The sequence below is a fragment of the Phyllobates terribilis genome, unplaced genomic scaffold (genome assembly GCF_046119375.1).
Source record: "Phyllobates terribilis strain yellow unplaced genomic scaffold, ASM4611937v1 Scaffold_7__3_contigs__length_470593459, whole genome shotgun sequence".
NCBI lineage: Eukaryota > Metazoa > Chordata > Amphibia > Anura > Dendrobatidae > Phyllobates > Phyllobates terribilis.
Window position 1 is genome coordinate 146,137,173 of NW_027362767.1, and position 16,033 is coordinate 146,153,205.

General features: G+C 46.9%; 1 protein-coding gene across 2 annotated transcripts; it reads left to right on the forward strand.

Annotated features, from left to right (window-relative positions):
- The first annotated feature begins 299 nt into the window (after positions 1-299).
- Positions 300-4,987, forward strand: PEX19 (peroxisomal biogenesis factor 19). Of its 2 annotated transcripts, none has more exons than XM_073639392.1 (8): positions 300-448; positions 781-881; positions 1,230-1,398; positions 2,148-2,233; positions 2,307-2,468; positions 2,567-2,731; positions 3,608-3,652; positions 4,464-4,987. In XM_073639392.1, the coding sequence occupies exons 1-8, from the start codon at positions 343-345 to the stop codon at positions 4,536-4,538; spliced, it is 909 nt and encodes a 302-aa protein (XP_073495493.1). In that variant the 5' UTR covers positions 300-342; the 3' UTR covers positions 4,539-4,987. The 2 variants fall into 2 exon arrangements, with proteins under 2 accessions (XP_073495493.1, XP_073495494.1); XM_073639393.1 differs by having other exon boundaries at positions 1,233-1,398.
- Positions 4,988-16,033: the final 11,046 nt, after the last annotated feature.

The window sequence follows — 16,033 nt, forward strand, 5'->3', positions numbered from 1 at the left end:
AGTTCTCCGCACTCTCTCGGATGTTCGGACAGTCTGACATTAGGACATATTACATTTCTTTACCACTTTCTTACACAAAGTCTCTTTACATTCTTCACCATCTTCAAGATCTATGCTGCAGTGAGAGGAAACAATACAGATACATGACAGGGGCTTTTTGCTGTTTACATTCACTGATAGTAAGCGGAGATCTTGATTATGGAAGCATAAAGCGCAATGTGAGGTCGCCGCCTACTGGCAGCCCCGCCACATGGCTCCTCCCGGTCACCTTCTGATGCCTTTTAAAAATGGCGCCAGCCTTCGCGGCCTCACTGCCCTTACTTGTACGCAGTGTTCTATTGGATGCGAGGTGGTGACGCCACGCAAACACGTCCCCTTCACAAGGAAGCAGGAAAGATGGCCGGAGCTGGGGGAGTAGAAGACAAGGAGCTGGACGAGCTGCTGGACAGTGAGCCCTGGGGGGCGAGGGAGGCACGGGGGCGCTGCGCATGCTGCTGTTCTCTGGAGTCAGCCAAATGCTGTTTATGGGGATCCGAGATGATTGACAGGTTGTGTGCACAGGATCTACTATTGCTCTCTGGTATCAGGTGCAGTCTTATTGTACTGCTACAGATCTTGCAGTCTGAACATGCTGGGAGTTGTAGTCTGCTGGTGATTGACATGTGAGTGTGCTGCTATTGCTCTCTGGAGTCAGGTTTTCTGCACTCTGTATTGGGGGCTGTGCGTCATTGCTCTCTGGTGTCAGCCGGTCTGATGAGTCACATGTTCTGTGTACGACAGGCGCGCTGGACGATTTTGAGAAGACAAGCCGCCCCCCTCCCCCTCCTCCTCCTGCAGCCGCTAACCAATCCGCAGAGAGACCCCCAGCCGATACCGCCAAGGTGAGTGCTGCCCTGATGTGTGTCCGCCTGCAGCCTGACCCCGGGGAAGCGCTGCCCCCATCCTCCCCTGATCCCGGGGGAGCGCTACCCCCATCCTCCTCTGACCCCGGGGGGGGGGGGGTTGCGCTGCCCCCGGGGGAGCGCTGCCCTCATCCTCCCCTGACCCCTTGGGGGCAGGAGCCCTGCCCCCATCCTCCTTTGACCCGGGGGAGCCCTGCCCCCATCCTCCTTTGACCCGGGGGGAGCCTCATCCTCCCCTGCCCCCATCCTCCCCTGACCCTGGGGGGGGCGGGAGCGCTAACCCCACCCTCCCCTGACCCCGGGGGGCGCTGCCCCACTCTCTCCCAGCAGGACGCCCTCTTCACATCCCAGGAGAAGTTCTTCCAGGAGCTGTTCAGCAGTGAGCTCGCCGCCCAGGCCACACAGGAGTTCGAAAAAGCCATGAAGGAGCTAGCGGAGGAGGAGCCGCACCTGGTGGAGCAGTTCCAGAGGTTGTCAGAGGCGGCCGGGAAAGTCGGTAAGGGGCAAAGGTCACACTGTGCTCAGCCGGGGGCAAAGGTCAGAGTCCACCTGCAGGGTTGGTTAAGAGTGTACACAGAGATGGCGGCAGATACGGCCGCCCGTATATATGACAGCCCCTCCCCAGCTGGAATCGCTGTTTAGTTTTCAATAATCCAGTATCCTAGAGCTCGGGATTATCCTGGATTATCGGAGATAGTGAGTCACTGTACGTAATCCCACAGATCAGTCTGTCACCCCCGACCTGGTAATCCAGCACTGACAACGTATCAGGTCTTCAGCCATAGGACGGTATTTTCATGCTGGTTTATTTATTCCGATAAATGGGTATTGCAGTGAGACGTTGGTGCAGGTGCCCGCGGCCATCGTGGTGCCACTCCTGTAATGATACATTTGGGGTACCTGGTGCTGATCAGACGGCGTCAGTAGTTAATAGAGGGGGATCCTGATGGAGGAGACCCCGCTGTATGACCTCCAATCCAGGGATGGTTGGGTGTTGGCCGTAGGGGGTGCTCCTGTGTGGGGGCTCCTCTTCGATGCGGGGGGGCTCCTGTGTGGGGGCTCCTCTTCGATGCGGTGTGCGGGGGGGCTCCTGTGTGGGGGCTCCTCTTCAGTGCGGGGGGGGCTCCTGTGCGGGGGCTCCTCTTCGGTGCGGTGTGTATGTGTTCGGGGGGCTCCTGTGCGGTGCGGAGGCTCCTCTGTGGGGGCTCTGCTGATCTTCCATGGTCGCTCTGCTTCTTTGGTCAGGGAGCGATGAGACGTCGCAGCAGGAATTCACCTCGTGCTTGAAGGAGACACTGACGGGACTCGCCAAGAACGCGGACGAGCTACAGGTGAGAGATCGGGCCCCGGGGGTCTCGGGCGTCTGTGACTAGGTAATTACCCATGTACCCTTGTGCCTGGCAGAACTCCAGCCTGTCGGAGGAGGAGCTGTCCCGCGCCATGGAGGGCCTGGCTGTGGACGAGGGGGAGGGGGAGGGCAACATCCTCCCGTTCATGCAGAACATCATGCAGAACCTGCTGTCCAAGGAGGTGCTGTACCCGTCCCTGAAAGAGATCACCGACAAGGTGAGGGCGCCCCTTGTGGTGGAGGCCATGACTGCTGTCACCCAGCTTTCCCGGGAGCGGATGCTTTTAGTTTTCTTTCTTCTCTTCCCGTCGCTCAGTTCCCGGAATGGCTGCAGGCACATCGGGACACCCTGCCGGCCGAGGAGTACCACAAGTACCAGGAGCAGCACAGCCTGATGGCCCAGATCTGCCGGCACTTCGAGACCGAGCAGTCAGGAGACGAGGCAGCCAGATTTGAAGCCATCATGGATCTGATGCAGCAGGTGAGTGGTGTTATACCCCTGTGTGCCACGGGGCAATGAGGGCGACACTCGTCTCTTTGACAGCGAGAGAGCAGGGCGTCGCTCTTGTCGTGTTCCGCAGCAGGGAATGTTGCTAGTCTGGGTCAGTGCGTGCTGCCAATTTTGTTGAGGGCTATGAAGGAACACTAGGGGCTGCCACTCTTGTTTAGAACAGCTGAAAGCGTCTCTTATCTGAAGCAGCATGGTACACCACTTTCGTTGGGAGCAGCTGAAAGCATCTCTTGTCAGGGGCGCCGCTCTTATCGGGGGGGGGGAACAAGGGGCACCACTCTTGTCAGGGGCACTGTTCATGTTGGAGGAAGCTCAGGAGCAGCAGGGGGTGGCACTTTTGTTGGGGGTAGAACTCTTTGTCTGGGTGGAAGAGGCGCCACTCTTGTTGGTAGCGCGGGAGCAGCAAGTGGCGCTTCTCTTCTCTGCGGCAGCTCGGGAGCAGCAGAAGGCGCCATTCTTGTCGGGGGCAGTGCAGGAGCAGCAGATGGCGCCGTTCTTGTCGGGGCTGCGCGGGAGCAGCAGAGGGCGCCGTTCTTGTCGGCAGCGCAGGAGCAGCAGAGAGGGCGCCGTTCCTGTCGGGGGCAGCGCAGGAGCAGCAGAGAGGGCGCCGTTCCTTTCGGGGGCAGCGCAGGAGCAGCAGAGAGGGCGCCGTTCCTTTCGGGGGCAGCGCAGGAGCAGCAGAGAGGGCGCCGTTCCTTTCGGGGGCAGCGCAGGAGCAGCAGAGAGGGCGCCGTTCCTGTGGGGGGCAGCGCAGGAGCAGCAGCAGAGGGCGCCGTTCCTGTCGGGGGCAGCGCAGGAGCAGCAGGGGCAGGGAGCAGTACTAACCACTCACTTCCCATCTCTCAGTTGCAGGAGCTCGGACACCCGCCTAAGGAGCTGGCCAGAGACTCGGTGAGTGAGCGCTTACTCTAGTCACGTCTAAAGCTGCATTCAGGACATTTGCAGGCTGCGGACATGCGCTCATAGCTGTATGAAGCATCACACCTCAGTCGTAGTGCATGCTGGGAGCAGTTCCCCTCCCCCGTCCTCCGCGGCGCAGTCTTCATGACATTTTAGGTTATTTCCTTCTCCTGTCCATCGGGGTATAAATAGATGATGGGAGTTGTTCCACCTCCAGCCCCCGCCCTCCTCCGCGCTCCTCCGCTTTCTATTTGGGATCCTGGCACGCTGTGACGAGACATCTGCTGTGCTGTAACCAGTTTTGGCTTCTTGGCTCGGCCTTGCAGCTTGTTTACTAACTCTGCTCACACTCCAAGCCCCGAGGAAAGAGGAGGTGGGACCCCCAGCGAGCCCATCACCCACTATTACACAACTGTGACCCCCTCCTCCCGGAACAGGAGAGCTGCATACGATTACAGCACCCGGACAGTAACTCTGCCTACAATAACCTGTGCTCTAGTCACAGCCAAAGCTGAAGTGTCATTCTTATACTCCAGAGCAGCATTTGCTAGTCATGTACTCCAGTCACATCTACAGCAGTATTCGCTATTCATATACTCCAGTCACATCTAGAGCAGCATTCTCTGTTCATATACTCCAGTCACATCCAAATCTGCAGTCAGTTTTGGAGACTGCCTGCACTTGGAGCTAATTGCTAAACTCCCAAAATGCATTGCTCCCTGGTAGCTTAGTGCAGACTTTTGCGTGCTGCTTTGGCTGTGACTGGAGTAGAAGCCGTGATACCTTTTCTTATTTCTTACAGCCGCCTGGTTTGAATTTCGATCTGGACCCGATGAACCTGAATCCCGGCAGCGGAGAGCAGTGCCGGGTCATGTGACGGCGGGGGACTGCATAGCGTGCAGCGGGAGGCCGCCTTCTGCCCGTGTACAGGGCGGACCCCATTTTGCCGCGGCGAGGTTGCCCATTGGCTACAGACTGGAGACTATCTGACGTTGCCTTACTGTAATTACTAATGTCCCCGGAGGGGAGGATGAGCGCGGACCCCCACGACAGGGACTGAGCTGCATGCAGTAATGAGGGTGCTGCCACTTTAAATCCTGTGACTACTCTGGAGACTATCATCGGGCACCCCCCCGTCCATGGTGATGGTGCCGCACAAGACCCCGTCACCCGCACTGAAATAGTGCGACTAGTCAGGAATCCCTGGTACAGTGACCCTCAACAGGGGGCATCGGGACCTGCCCTGATTTTCTACAATATTGAAAGCACTGTCCCTTTTAAAGGAAGGTAGATGACCTGGACTGTAAAATAAAAATATGAAATGGTCCATGGCTCCGCCTCCTTCCAGAGACCCCACCCCCTCTCAACCAGCATGTATTAAAGGGGAACTCCTCTAAGTCACAGGATCTGTGGCCAGTGCTGCCCCTAGTGCTGGTCTGATGTAACTACTGCTCCCCCTGGTAAGGTGTATAGTGGTATACACACAGCAGGTCCCCTGCCAGGTGTGGTATATGGCGGTATACACAGAGTCCCCCCTCCTGCCCGGTAACTTGTGTACAGTCCTGCTCATCATTATTGGCACCATGAAGTGTAAGTACATAATGTGAAAAAAAATTAATCCAGTGAAACAGTTTTTTGTATACAGACTCATGATAAATGCAAAAAACAATGGGGGGAAAAATAGAAAAACCTAAAGCTTTCGGTGTCACCGGTATTGTCACCTTTACATTAATTTAGTATGGAAACACATTTTGACTCGCTTGTAAAAGATCACAAAAGAGATTCATCTGTAATTAATTGTCGGTGCCCATGTGACATGAATTAGCCAATGAATGATGACTTCAGTGTTTTAAAAAAACATGGTAGGCCCTGTTCCTTTGTCACAATGGTGAAGACGAAGCAGTTGTCTGAGGACATCAGAACTGCTATTATTAGCAAACACAAGACTTCCAAAGAGTATAAGGCCATCTCCAAAGACCTTGGTATCCCAGTTTCAACAGTGTGCAATGTTAAGAAGTTTGCCAAGCATGGAACCGGCGGGAGTCGGATGCAGGCCGGGTGCTAGAAGAAGGACCGGCTGGCAGGGGCATTGGGTGTCTGCTTATCCCCTTTCCAGCTGGCGACTGCTGACTTCCCACCTCAGGTGTATGGTTGGCCTCATAGGTATCAGCAATCTGCGTTGCTCTAGCAGTCACCTTTGGCTACCAGTTCCATCATGAATGTCGCACCTCCTCAGGAAGTAGAAGCAGAAATTGGTCCTTTACCATCAGGTCCTTCAATTCCTCAAAGGTGGTGACTGATAGTCCCTGGACTCACTGCTCAAAGTTGGTTCTGAGCCTGTCCACCACATCACTGTAGCTGTCATGAGGTGCACGTTGGAGGGCCTGAAATTTTTCAGGCACGTTGAAGGCCCGAACTCAGGAGTCAGCTGGTATTTCCTTACCAGGGCCTGTTTGATGGCCTCATAGTCTCCATCTTGATCTCGAGGTACAGATGCGAACATCTACAGAGCTTTGCCTTATAGCCCTGGGGTTAAATATCAGGCCGACTGGTCATCAGGCAGCTGGAACTGTCTGCAGGCCTTTTCAAACCCCTGCAAAATGTGTTCAGATCCGCGTCCTTGTCCATGGTAGGAAAATGCTCAGGTCGAGGTCTAAAGGTGGAGACATTACTAGACTCACAGTTCAGTGGGGTGGATGGTTCCTTTTGGAGTTGGATTAATTCCAGCTGGTACTCTTGCTCAACTTGTCGCTCAGCAGCCTCTTGCTCTGCCTCACGGTCGGCTTGGGCCTGATGATCGTCTCTCTCGGCCACCTTGGACCTGTCACTCAGCTCGCTCTTGGTATTGCTCAATGAGCCTTAACAGTCTGTTACGATCATCTGCGCTGAATTGCAGTAGGGTCATCTTCAGGAGGGTGTCCACGCCACCCTGGATGCTGCTGTGGCTTGCCTCGATAGGTAGGACCTCTGCAGCAGCACCCTCTACACCTTGGTTGGCCTTCCCTTCAGCAGGGCTTAGGTGATGGACTTGCTCTGCGTCGTGTTGGACCAGAGCAGCGATCATCTGCCTGTTTTTGCCAGTGGAGTCAATCTGCCTGACCGCATAGACGGCAGCAAGAGCCTCCTTTTTCAAGTGGTTGCACCAGGACTCCCCAACTATAGCCATAAGTGTCAAATAAAAGATAGGACAGAAAAACAAGAGGGGGGGGGGGGTGTAACTGCTACACGTACAGTATTGTCCCAGGTGAAAAAGAATAAAACCCTGAGTCTGATCTTCAAAACTCTGCACAGAATCCTCTCAGAAACCGTGCAAGTTTTCAGTGACAGGGATGATTTCTCAAACCAGATCACTAATGCTTTGTAACATCCCACCGCTGCCAATAGTCAAAGGTCACAGCGGGGAGGTCACACTGAACCCACCACTGTTACCAATTTTTTCAGGGCATGCAACTCCACTGCCTCCAATCGTCAGGACAATTATGCAATTGTCTGACGAGTGATGGACGAGGCCTCGGCTGCTTCCACTACAAGGTCAGTTATTGGGGAACTCACAGTGAGCGTAAGGTATCTACACCTCTGATTCCAACTCATGGAATATACAGTGGTGTGAAAAAGTGTTTGCCCCCTTCCTGTTTTCTTATTCTTTTGCATGTTTGTCACATTTAAACATTTCAGATCATAAAACAAATTTAAATATTTGAGAAAGATAACACACGTAACCACGAAATGCAGTTTTTAAATGAATGTATCTATTATTAAAGGAAAAAGAAATCCAAACCTACAGGGCCCTGTGTGAAAAAAAGATTGCCCCCCCCCCATCTCCCCAAAACATAGATTAACTGTGGTTTATCACATCTTTGGGAAACTGAGTTCAATTTCCCTAGCCACACACAGGCCTGATTACTTCCACACCTCTTCTCAACCAAGAAATCACTTAAATAGGACCTGCCTGACAAGAGGCAGTGACGACTCATCCAAGAGACCACAAAAGACCCCACAACAACATCCAAAGAACTGCAGGCCTCACTTGCCTCAGTGAAGGTCAGTGTTCATGACTCCACCATAAGAAAGAGACTAGGCAAAAGTGTCATGCATGGCAGAGTTCCAATACTGAGCAAAAAAGAACATAAAGGCTTGTCTCTGTTTTGCCAGATAACATTTTGATGATCTCCAAGACTTTTTGGAGAATACTCTGTGGATTGACGAGACAAAACTTGAACTTATGGAAAGGTGTATGTCCCATTACATCTGTGTAGAAATAACACAGTATTTCAGAAAATGAACATCATACCAACAGTAAAATATGGTGGCGGTAGTGTGATGGTCTGGTGCTGTTTTGCTGCTTCAGGACCTGGAACACTTGCTGTGGTAAATAGAACCATGAATTCTGCAGTCTACCAAAAAATCCTGAAGAAGAATGTGCAACCATCTATCCGTGACTTCAAGCTGAAGCGCATTTGGGTTATGCAGCAGGACAATGATCCAAAACACACCAGCAAGTCCACCTCTAAATGGCTTAAGAAAAACAAAATTAAGACTTTGGAGTGGGCTAGTCAAAGTCCTGACCTTAATCCAACTGAGATGCTGTAGCATGACCTTAAAAATGCAGTTCATTCTTGGAAACCCTCCAATGTGGCTGAATTACAACAATTTTGGAAAGATGAGTGGCCAAAATTCCTCCAGAGCGTTGTAAAATACTCATTGCCAGTTATCGCAAACCCTTGATTGCAGTTGTTGCTGCTAAGGTTGGTCCAACCAGTTGTTAGTTTTAGAGGGCAATCACTTTTTCACACAGGACCCTGTAGGTTTGGATTTCTTTTTCCCTTAATAATGCAGTTTTTAAATGAAGGACTTTATTATGTGTTTACTTGTGTTGTCTTTATCTAATATTTACATTTGTTTTGTGATTTGAAACATTTAAGTGTGACAAACATGCAAAGGAGTAAGAAATCAGGAAGGGGGCAAACACTTTTTCACACCCCTGTATGTATATTCCCACAGTGCGGTAACTGCCAACTCCCAATAACAAAAGGACTACTAGCTGCCACCACCAATCGCTTATACAGGCCAATTTTCTTCTGTGACAATGTATTTATGACTGGTGAGGTATACGGCAGTGAATATACATATACAGTTGTGCTCAAAAGTTTACATACCCCGGCAGAATTTTTCCTTTCTTGGCCTTGTTTCAGAGAATATGAATAATAGCAAAAAACTTTTTCTCCACTCATGGTTATTGGGTGGGTGAAGCCATTTATTGTCAAACTACTGTGTTTTCTCTTTTTAAATCTTAATGACAACCAAAAACATCCAAATGCCCTTGATCAAAAGTTCACATACTCCAGTTCTTAATACCGTGTATTGCTCCCTCTAACATCAATGACAGCTTGAAGTCTTTTGTGGTAGTTGTGGATGAGGTTCTTTATTTTCTCAGATGGTAAAGCTGCCTATTCTTCTTGGCAAAAAGCCTCCAGTTCCTGTAAATTCCTGGGCTGTCTAGCATAAACTGCGCGCTTGAGATCTCCCCAGAGTGGCTCAATGATATTGAGGTCAGGAGCCTGAGATGGCCACTCCAGAACCTTCACTTTGTTCTGCTGTAGCCAATGACAGGTCGACTTGGCCTTGTGTTTTGGATCGTTGTGATGTTGGAACGTCCAAGTATGTCCCATGCATTGCTTCTGGGGTGATGAGTGCAAATTTGCCTCCAGTATTTGCTGATAATGTGCTGCTTTCATGTTTCCTCCAACTTTTACTAAGTTTCCTGTGCCTTTGTAGCTCACACATCCCCAAAACATCAGCGATCCACCTCTGTGCTTTACTGTAGGAATGGTGTTCCTTTCATCATAGACCTTGTTGACCTCTCTCCAAATGTAACGTTTATGGTTCTGGCCACAAAGTTCAATTTTGGTCTCATCACTACAAATGACCTTGTTCCAGAAGTTTTGAGGCTTGTCTCTGTGCTGTTTGGCGTATTGTAGGCGAGATACTTTGTGGCATTTGCGCAGTAATGGCTTTCTTCTGGCGACTCGACCATGCAGCCCATTTTTCTTCAAGTGCCTCCTTATTGTGCATCTTGAAACTGCCACACTGCTAGTTTTCAGAGAGTCCTGAATTTCAGCTGATGTTATTTGTGGGTTTTTCTTTGCATCCCGAACAATTTTCTTGGCAGTTGTGGCCGAAATTTTTGTTGGTCTACCTGACCATTTTTATAGAGCCCCTGATTTTCCATTTGTTAATCACAGTTTGAACGCTGCTGACTGGCAAAATCGATTCCTTGGATATCCTTTTGTATCCCTTTCCTGTTTTATACAGTCCAACTACCTTTTCCCGTATATCCGCTGACAGTTCTTTTGCTTTCCCCATGACTCACAATCCACAAACGTCAGTGGCTGGATGAAAGATGCAAGAGTCTGTCTGGATCCCAGAAACTCACTCAGCTTTTATGCACACACACTGATTACAAGCAAACAGGTCACAGGTGAGGATGTTACCTTTAGTAGCCATTCAAACACATTTGTGTCAAATTCTGTGCATGTTATCAGGCTAAAGTCACCAGGGTATGTGAACTTTTGATCAGGGTAATTTGGATGTTTTTGGATGTCACTAAGATTTAAAAAGAGAAAACACAGTAGTTTGACAATAAATGGCTTCACCCAACCAATAACCATGAGTGGAGAAAAAGTTTTTTTCTTATCATTCATATTCTCTGAAACAAGGAAAAATTCTGCCAGGGTATGTATACTTTTGAGCACAACTGTATATGTGACCGGTGAGGTATACGGCAGTGTATATACATATATATATGATGGGTGAGGTATACGGCAGTGTATATACATATATATACAGTGCTGGCCAAAAGTATTGGCACCCCATGCAATTCTGTCAGATAATACTCAGTTTCTTCCTGAAAATGATTGCAATCACAGATTCTTTGGTCTTATTCTCTTCATTTAATTTGCTTGCAAGGAAAAAACACAAAAGAGAATGAAGCAAAAATCAAATCATTGATCATTTCACACAAAACTCCAAAAAAGGGCCAGACAAAAGTATTGGCACCCTCAGCCTAATACTTGGTTGCACAACCTTTAGCCAAAATAACTGCGAACAACCGCTTCTGGTAACCATCAATGAGTGTCTTACAATGCTCTGCTGGAATTGTAGACCATTCTTCTTTGGCAAACTGCTCCAGGTCCCTGATATTTGAAGGGTGCCTTCTCCAAACTGCCATTTTGAGATCTCTCCACAGGTGTTCTATGGGATTCAGGTCTGGACTCATTGCTGGCCACCTTAGAAGTCTCCAGTGCTTTCTCTGAAACCATTTTATAGTGCTTTTGGAAGTGTGTTTTGGGTCATTGTCCGGCTGGAAGACCCATGACCTCTGAGGGAGACCCAGCTTTCTCACACTGGGCCCTACATTATGCTGCAAAATTTGTTGGTAGTCTTCAGACTTCATAATGCCATGCACACGGTCAAGCAGTCCAGTGCCAGAGGCAGCAAAGCAACCCCAAAACATCAGGGAACCTCCGCCATGTTTGACTGTAGGGGCCGTGTTCTTTTCTTTGAATGCCTCTTTTTTTTTTCTGTACACTCTATGTTGATGCTTTTTCCCAAAAAGCTCTACTTTTGTCTCATCTGACCAGAGAAAATTCTTCCAAAACGTTTTAGGCTTTCTCAGGTAAGTTTTGGCAAACTCCAGCCTGGTTTTTTTATGTCTCGGGGTAAGAAGTGGGGTCTTCCTGGGTATCCTACCATACAGTCCCTTTTCATTCAGACGCCGATGGATAGTACGGGTTGACACTGTTGTACCCTCGGACTGCAGGGCAGCTTGAACTTGTTTGGATGTTAGTCGAGGTTCTTTATCCACCATCCGCACAATCTTGCGTTGAAATCTCTCGTCAATTTTTCTTTTCCGTCCACATCTAGGGAGGTTAGCCACAGTGCCATGGGCTTTAAACTTCTTGATGACACTGCACACGGAAGACACAGGAATATTCAGGTCTTTGGAGATGGACTTGTAGCCTTGAGATTGCTCATGCTTCCTCACAATTTGGTTTCTCAAGTCCTCAGACAGTTCTTTGGTCTTCTTTCTTTTCTCCATGCTCAATGTGGTACACACAAGGACACAGGACAGAGGTTGAGTCAACTTTAATCCATGTTAACTGGCTGCAAGTGTGATTTAGTTATTGCCAACACCTGTTAGGTGCCACAGGTAAGTTACAGGTGCTGTTAATTACACGAATTAGAGAAGCATCACATGATTTTTCAAAGGGTGCCAATACTTTTGTCCACCCCCTTTTTTAGGTTTGGTGTGGAATTAAATCCAATTTGGCTTTAGGACAATTCTTTTTGTGTTTTTTTCATTGAAGACAAATTAAATGAAGAGAATTATACCAAAGAATTTGTGATTGCAATCATTTTCAGGAAGAAACTGAGTATTATTTGAGAGAATTGCTGGGGTGCCAATACTTTTGGCCAGCACTGTATATGACCGTTGGGGTATACGGCAGTGTATATACATATATATATGACCGGTGGGGTATACGGCAGTGTATATACATGTACATATGACCGGTGAGGTATAAGGCAGTGTATATACATGTATATATGACGGGTGAGGTATACAGCAGTCTATATACATGTATATATGACCGGTGAGCTATACGGCAGTGTATATACATATATATGTTACGGAGACCCTCTTTGTTTTAAGGAGAACTTTGGAATAGACCGCAAAGGGTCTTCACATTGCCAGTGAGATTCAAATTAAGATACTTCATCGATGAAGGAAGAGAGACAGAATACATGTGACATGCATTGTCAGCAGGTAAAGTCTTCTGGAGTGGCAACAAAGACTCGCCATATTTATTATCTAGACAGAACAGAACTTCATTGTTACATACAACTGAACAGAAAACCGAAATAGACTTATAAGTAACAAACACATTTCCCTTGGCCCAGCCTAAACCTTCTTGTCAAGGACTTCACAGGAAACAAGTATCTTAGTCAGACATTCCACAATGTGAAATTAGAAAACACTCTAGCAGACTTCAGACACAGCAAAAATATAAATTTTTTTTTTTCTAAATTAATAATGACATCTAGATATTAAAAAATTAACCATAACATATATATGATCGATGGAGTATACGGCAGAGTATATACATATATATATGACCGGTGAGGTATACGGCAGAGTATATACATATATATATGACCGGTGAGGTATACGGCAGTGTATATACATGTATATATGACCGGTGGGGTATACGGCAGTGTATATACATGTATATATGACCGGTGAGGTATACGGCAGTGTATATACATATATATATGACCGGTGAGGTATACGGCAGTGTATATACATGTATATATGACCGGTGGGGTATACGGCAGTGTATATACATGTATATATGACCGGTGAGGTATACGGCAGTGTATATACATGTATATATGACCGGTGAGGTATACGGCAGTGTATATAGATATATATATGACCGGTGAGGTATACGACAGTGTATATACATGTATATATGACCGGTGGGGTATACGGCAGTGTATATACATGTATATATGACCGGTGAGGTATACGGCAGGGTATATACATGTATATATGACTGGTGGAGTATACGGCAGAGTATATACATATATATATATATATATATGACCGGTGAGGTATACGTCAGAGTATATACATGTATATATGACCGGTGAGGTATACGGCAGAGTATATACATATATATATGACCGGTGAGGTATACGGCAGAGTATATACATGTATATATGACCGGTGAGGTATACGGCAGAGTATATACATATATATATGACTGGTGAGGTATACGGTAGTGTATATACATGTACATATGACCGGTGAGGTATAAGGCAGAGTATATAAATATATATATGACCGGTGAGGTACACGGCAGTATATATGCATGTATATATGACCGGTGAGGTATACGGCAGAGTATATACATATATATATAACCGGTAAGGTATACGGCAGTGTATATACATGTATATATGACCGGTGAGGTATACGGCAGTGTATATACATGTATATATGACCGGTGGGGTATACGGCAGTGTATATACATGTATATATGACCGGTGAGGTATACGACAGTGTATATACATGTATATATGACCGGTGAGGTATACGGCAGTGTATATACATGTATATATGACCGGTGAGTTATACGGCAGAGTATATACATATATATATGACCGGTGAGGTATACGGCAGTGTATATACATGTACATATGACCGGTGAGGTATACGGCAGAGTATATACATATATATATGACCGGTGAGGTATACGGCAGAGTATATACATGTATATATGACCGGTGAGGTATACGGCAGGGTATATACATGTATATATGACCGGTGAGGTATACGGCAGAGTATATACCTGTATATATGACCGGTGAGGTATACGGCAGAGTATATACATATATATATATGACCGGTGAGGTATAAGGCAGTGTATATACATGTAGATATGACCGATGAGGTATACGGCAGAGTATATACATATATATATGACCGGTGAGGTACACGGCAGTGTATATACATGTATATATGACCGGTGAGGTATACGGCAGGGTATATACATGTATATATGACCGGTGAGGTATACGGCAGAGTATATACATATATATATGACCGGTAAGGTATACGGCAGTGTGTATACATATATGTATGACCGGTAAGGTATACGGCAGTGTATATACATATATATCTGACCGGTGAGGTATACGGCAGAGTATATACCTGTATATATGACCGGTGAGGTATATGGCAGAGTATATACATATATATATGACCGGTGAGGTATAAGGCAGTGTATATACATGTATATCTGACCGGTGAGGTATACGGCAGAGTATATACATATATATATGACCAGTGAGGTATACGACAGTGTATATACATGTATATATGACCGGTGAGGTATACGGCAGTGTATATACATGTATATATGACCGGTGAGGTATACGGCAGGGTATATACATGTATAAATGACTGGTGGAGTATACGGCAGAGTATATACATATATATATGACCGGTGAGGTATACGGCAGAGTATATACATATATGTATGACCGGTAAGGTATACGGCAGTGTATATACATGTATATATGACCGGTGAGGTATACGGCAGTGTATATACATGTATATATGACCGGTGGGGTATACGGCAGTGTATATACATGTATATATGACCGGTGAGGTATACGACAGTGTATATACATGTATATATGACCGGTGAGGTATACGGCAGTGTATATACATGTATATATGACCGGTGAGGTATACGGCAGAGTATATACATATATATATGACCGGTGAGGTATACGGCAGTGTATATACATGTACATATGACCGGTGAGGTATACGGCAGAGTATATACATATATATATGACCGGTGAGGTACACGGCAGTGTATATACATGTATATATGACCGGTGAGGTATACGGCAGGGTATATACATGTATATATGACCGGTGAGGTATACGGCAGAGTATATACCTGTATATATGACCGGTGAGGTATACGGCAGAGTATATACATATATATATGACCGGTGAGGTATAAGGCAGTGTATATACATGTATATCTGACCGGTGAGGTATACGGCAGAGTATATACATATATATATATATGACCGGTGAGGTATACGGCAGCGTATATACATGTAGATATGACCGGTGAGGTATACGGCAGAGTATATACATATATATATGACCGGTGAGGTACACGGCAGTGAATATACATGTATATATGACCGGTGAGGTATACGGCAGGGTATATACATGTATATATGACCGGTGAGGTATACGGCAGAGTATATACATATATATATGACCGGTAAGGTATACGGCAGTGTGTATACATATATGTATGACCGGTAAGGTATACGGCAGTGTGTATACATATATGTATGACCGGTAAGGTATACGGCAGTGTATATACATATATATCTGACCGGTGAGGTATGCGGCAGAGTATATACCTGTATATATGACCGGTGAGGTATATGGCAGAGTATATACATATATATATGACCGGTGAGGTATAAGGCAGTGTATATACATATATATATGACCGGTGAGGTATACGGCAGAGTATATACATATATATATGACCAGTGAGGTATACGACAGTGTATATACATGTATATATGACCGGTGAGGTATACGGCAGTGTATATACATGTATATATGACCGGTGAGGTATACGGCAGGGTATATACATGTATAAATGACTGGTGGAGTATACGGCAGAGTATATACATATATATATGACCGGTGAGGTATACGGCAGAGTATATACATATATGTATGACCGGTAAGGTATACGGCAGTGT

What these genes read in the sequence shown, in the direction of transcription:
- PEX19 (XM_073639392.1), top strand. Translation starts at nt 343, where the DNA reads ATGCGAGGTGGTGACGCCACGCAAACACGTCCCCTTCACAAGGAAGCA. An exon ending in CCCCAGCCGATACCGCCAAG is followed by an intron (nt 882 to 1,229) that starts GTGAGTGCTGCC and finishes ACTCTCTCCCAG; the next exon opens with CAGGACGCCCTCTTCACATC. An exon ending in TGAAAGAGATCACCGACAAG is followed by an intron (nt 2,469 to 2,566) that starts GTGAGGGCGCCC and finishes CCCGTCGCTCAG; the next exon opens with TTCCCGGAATGGCTGCAGGC.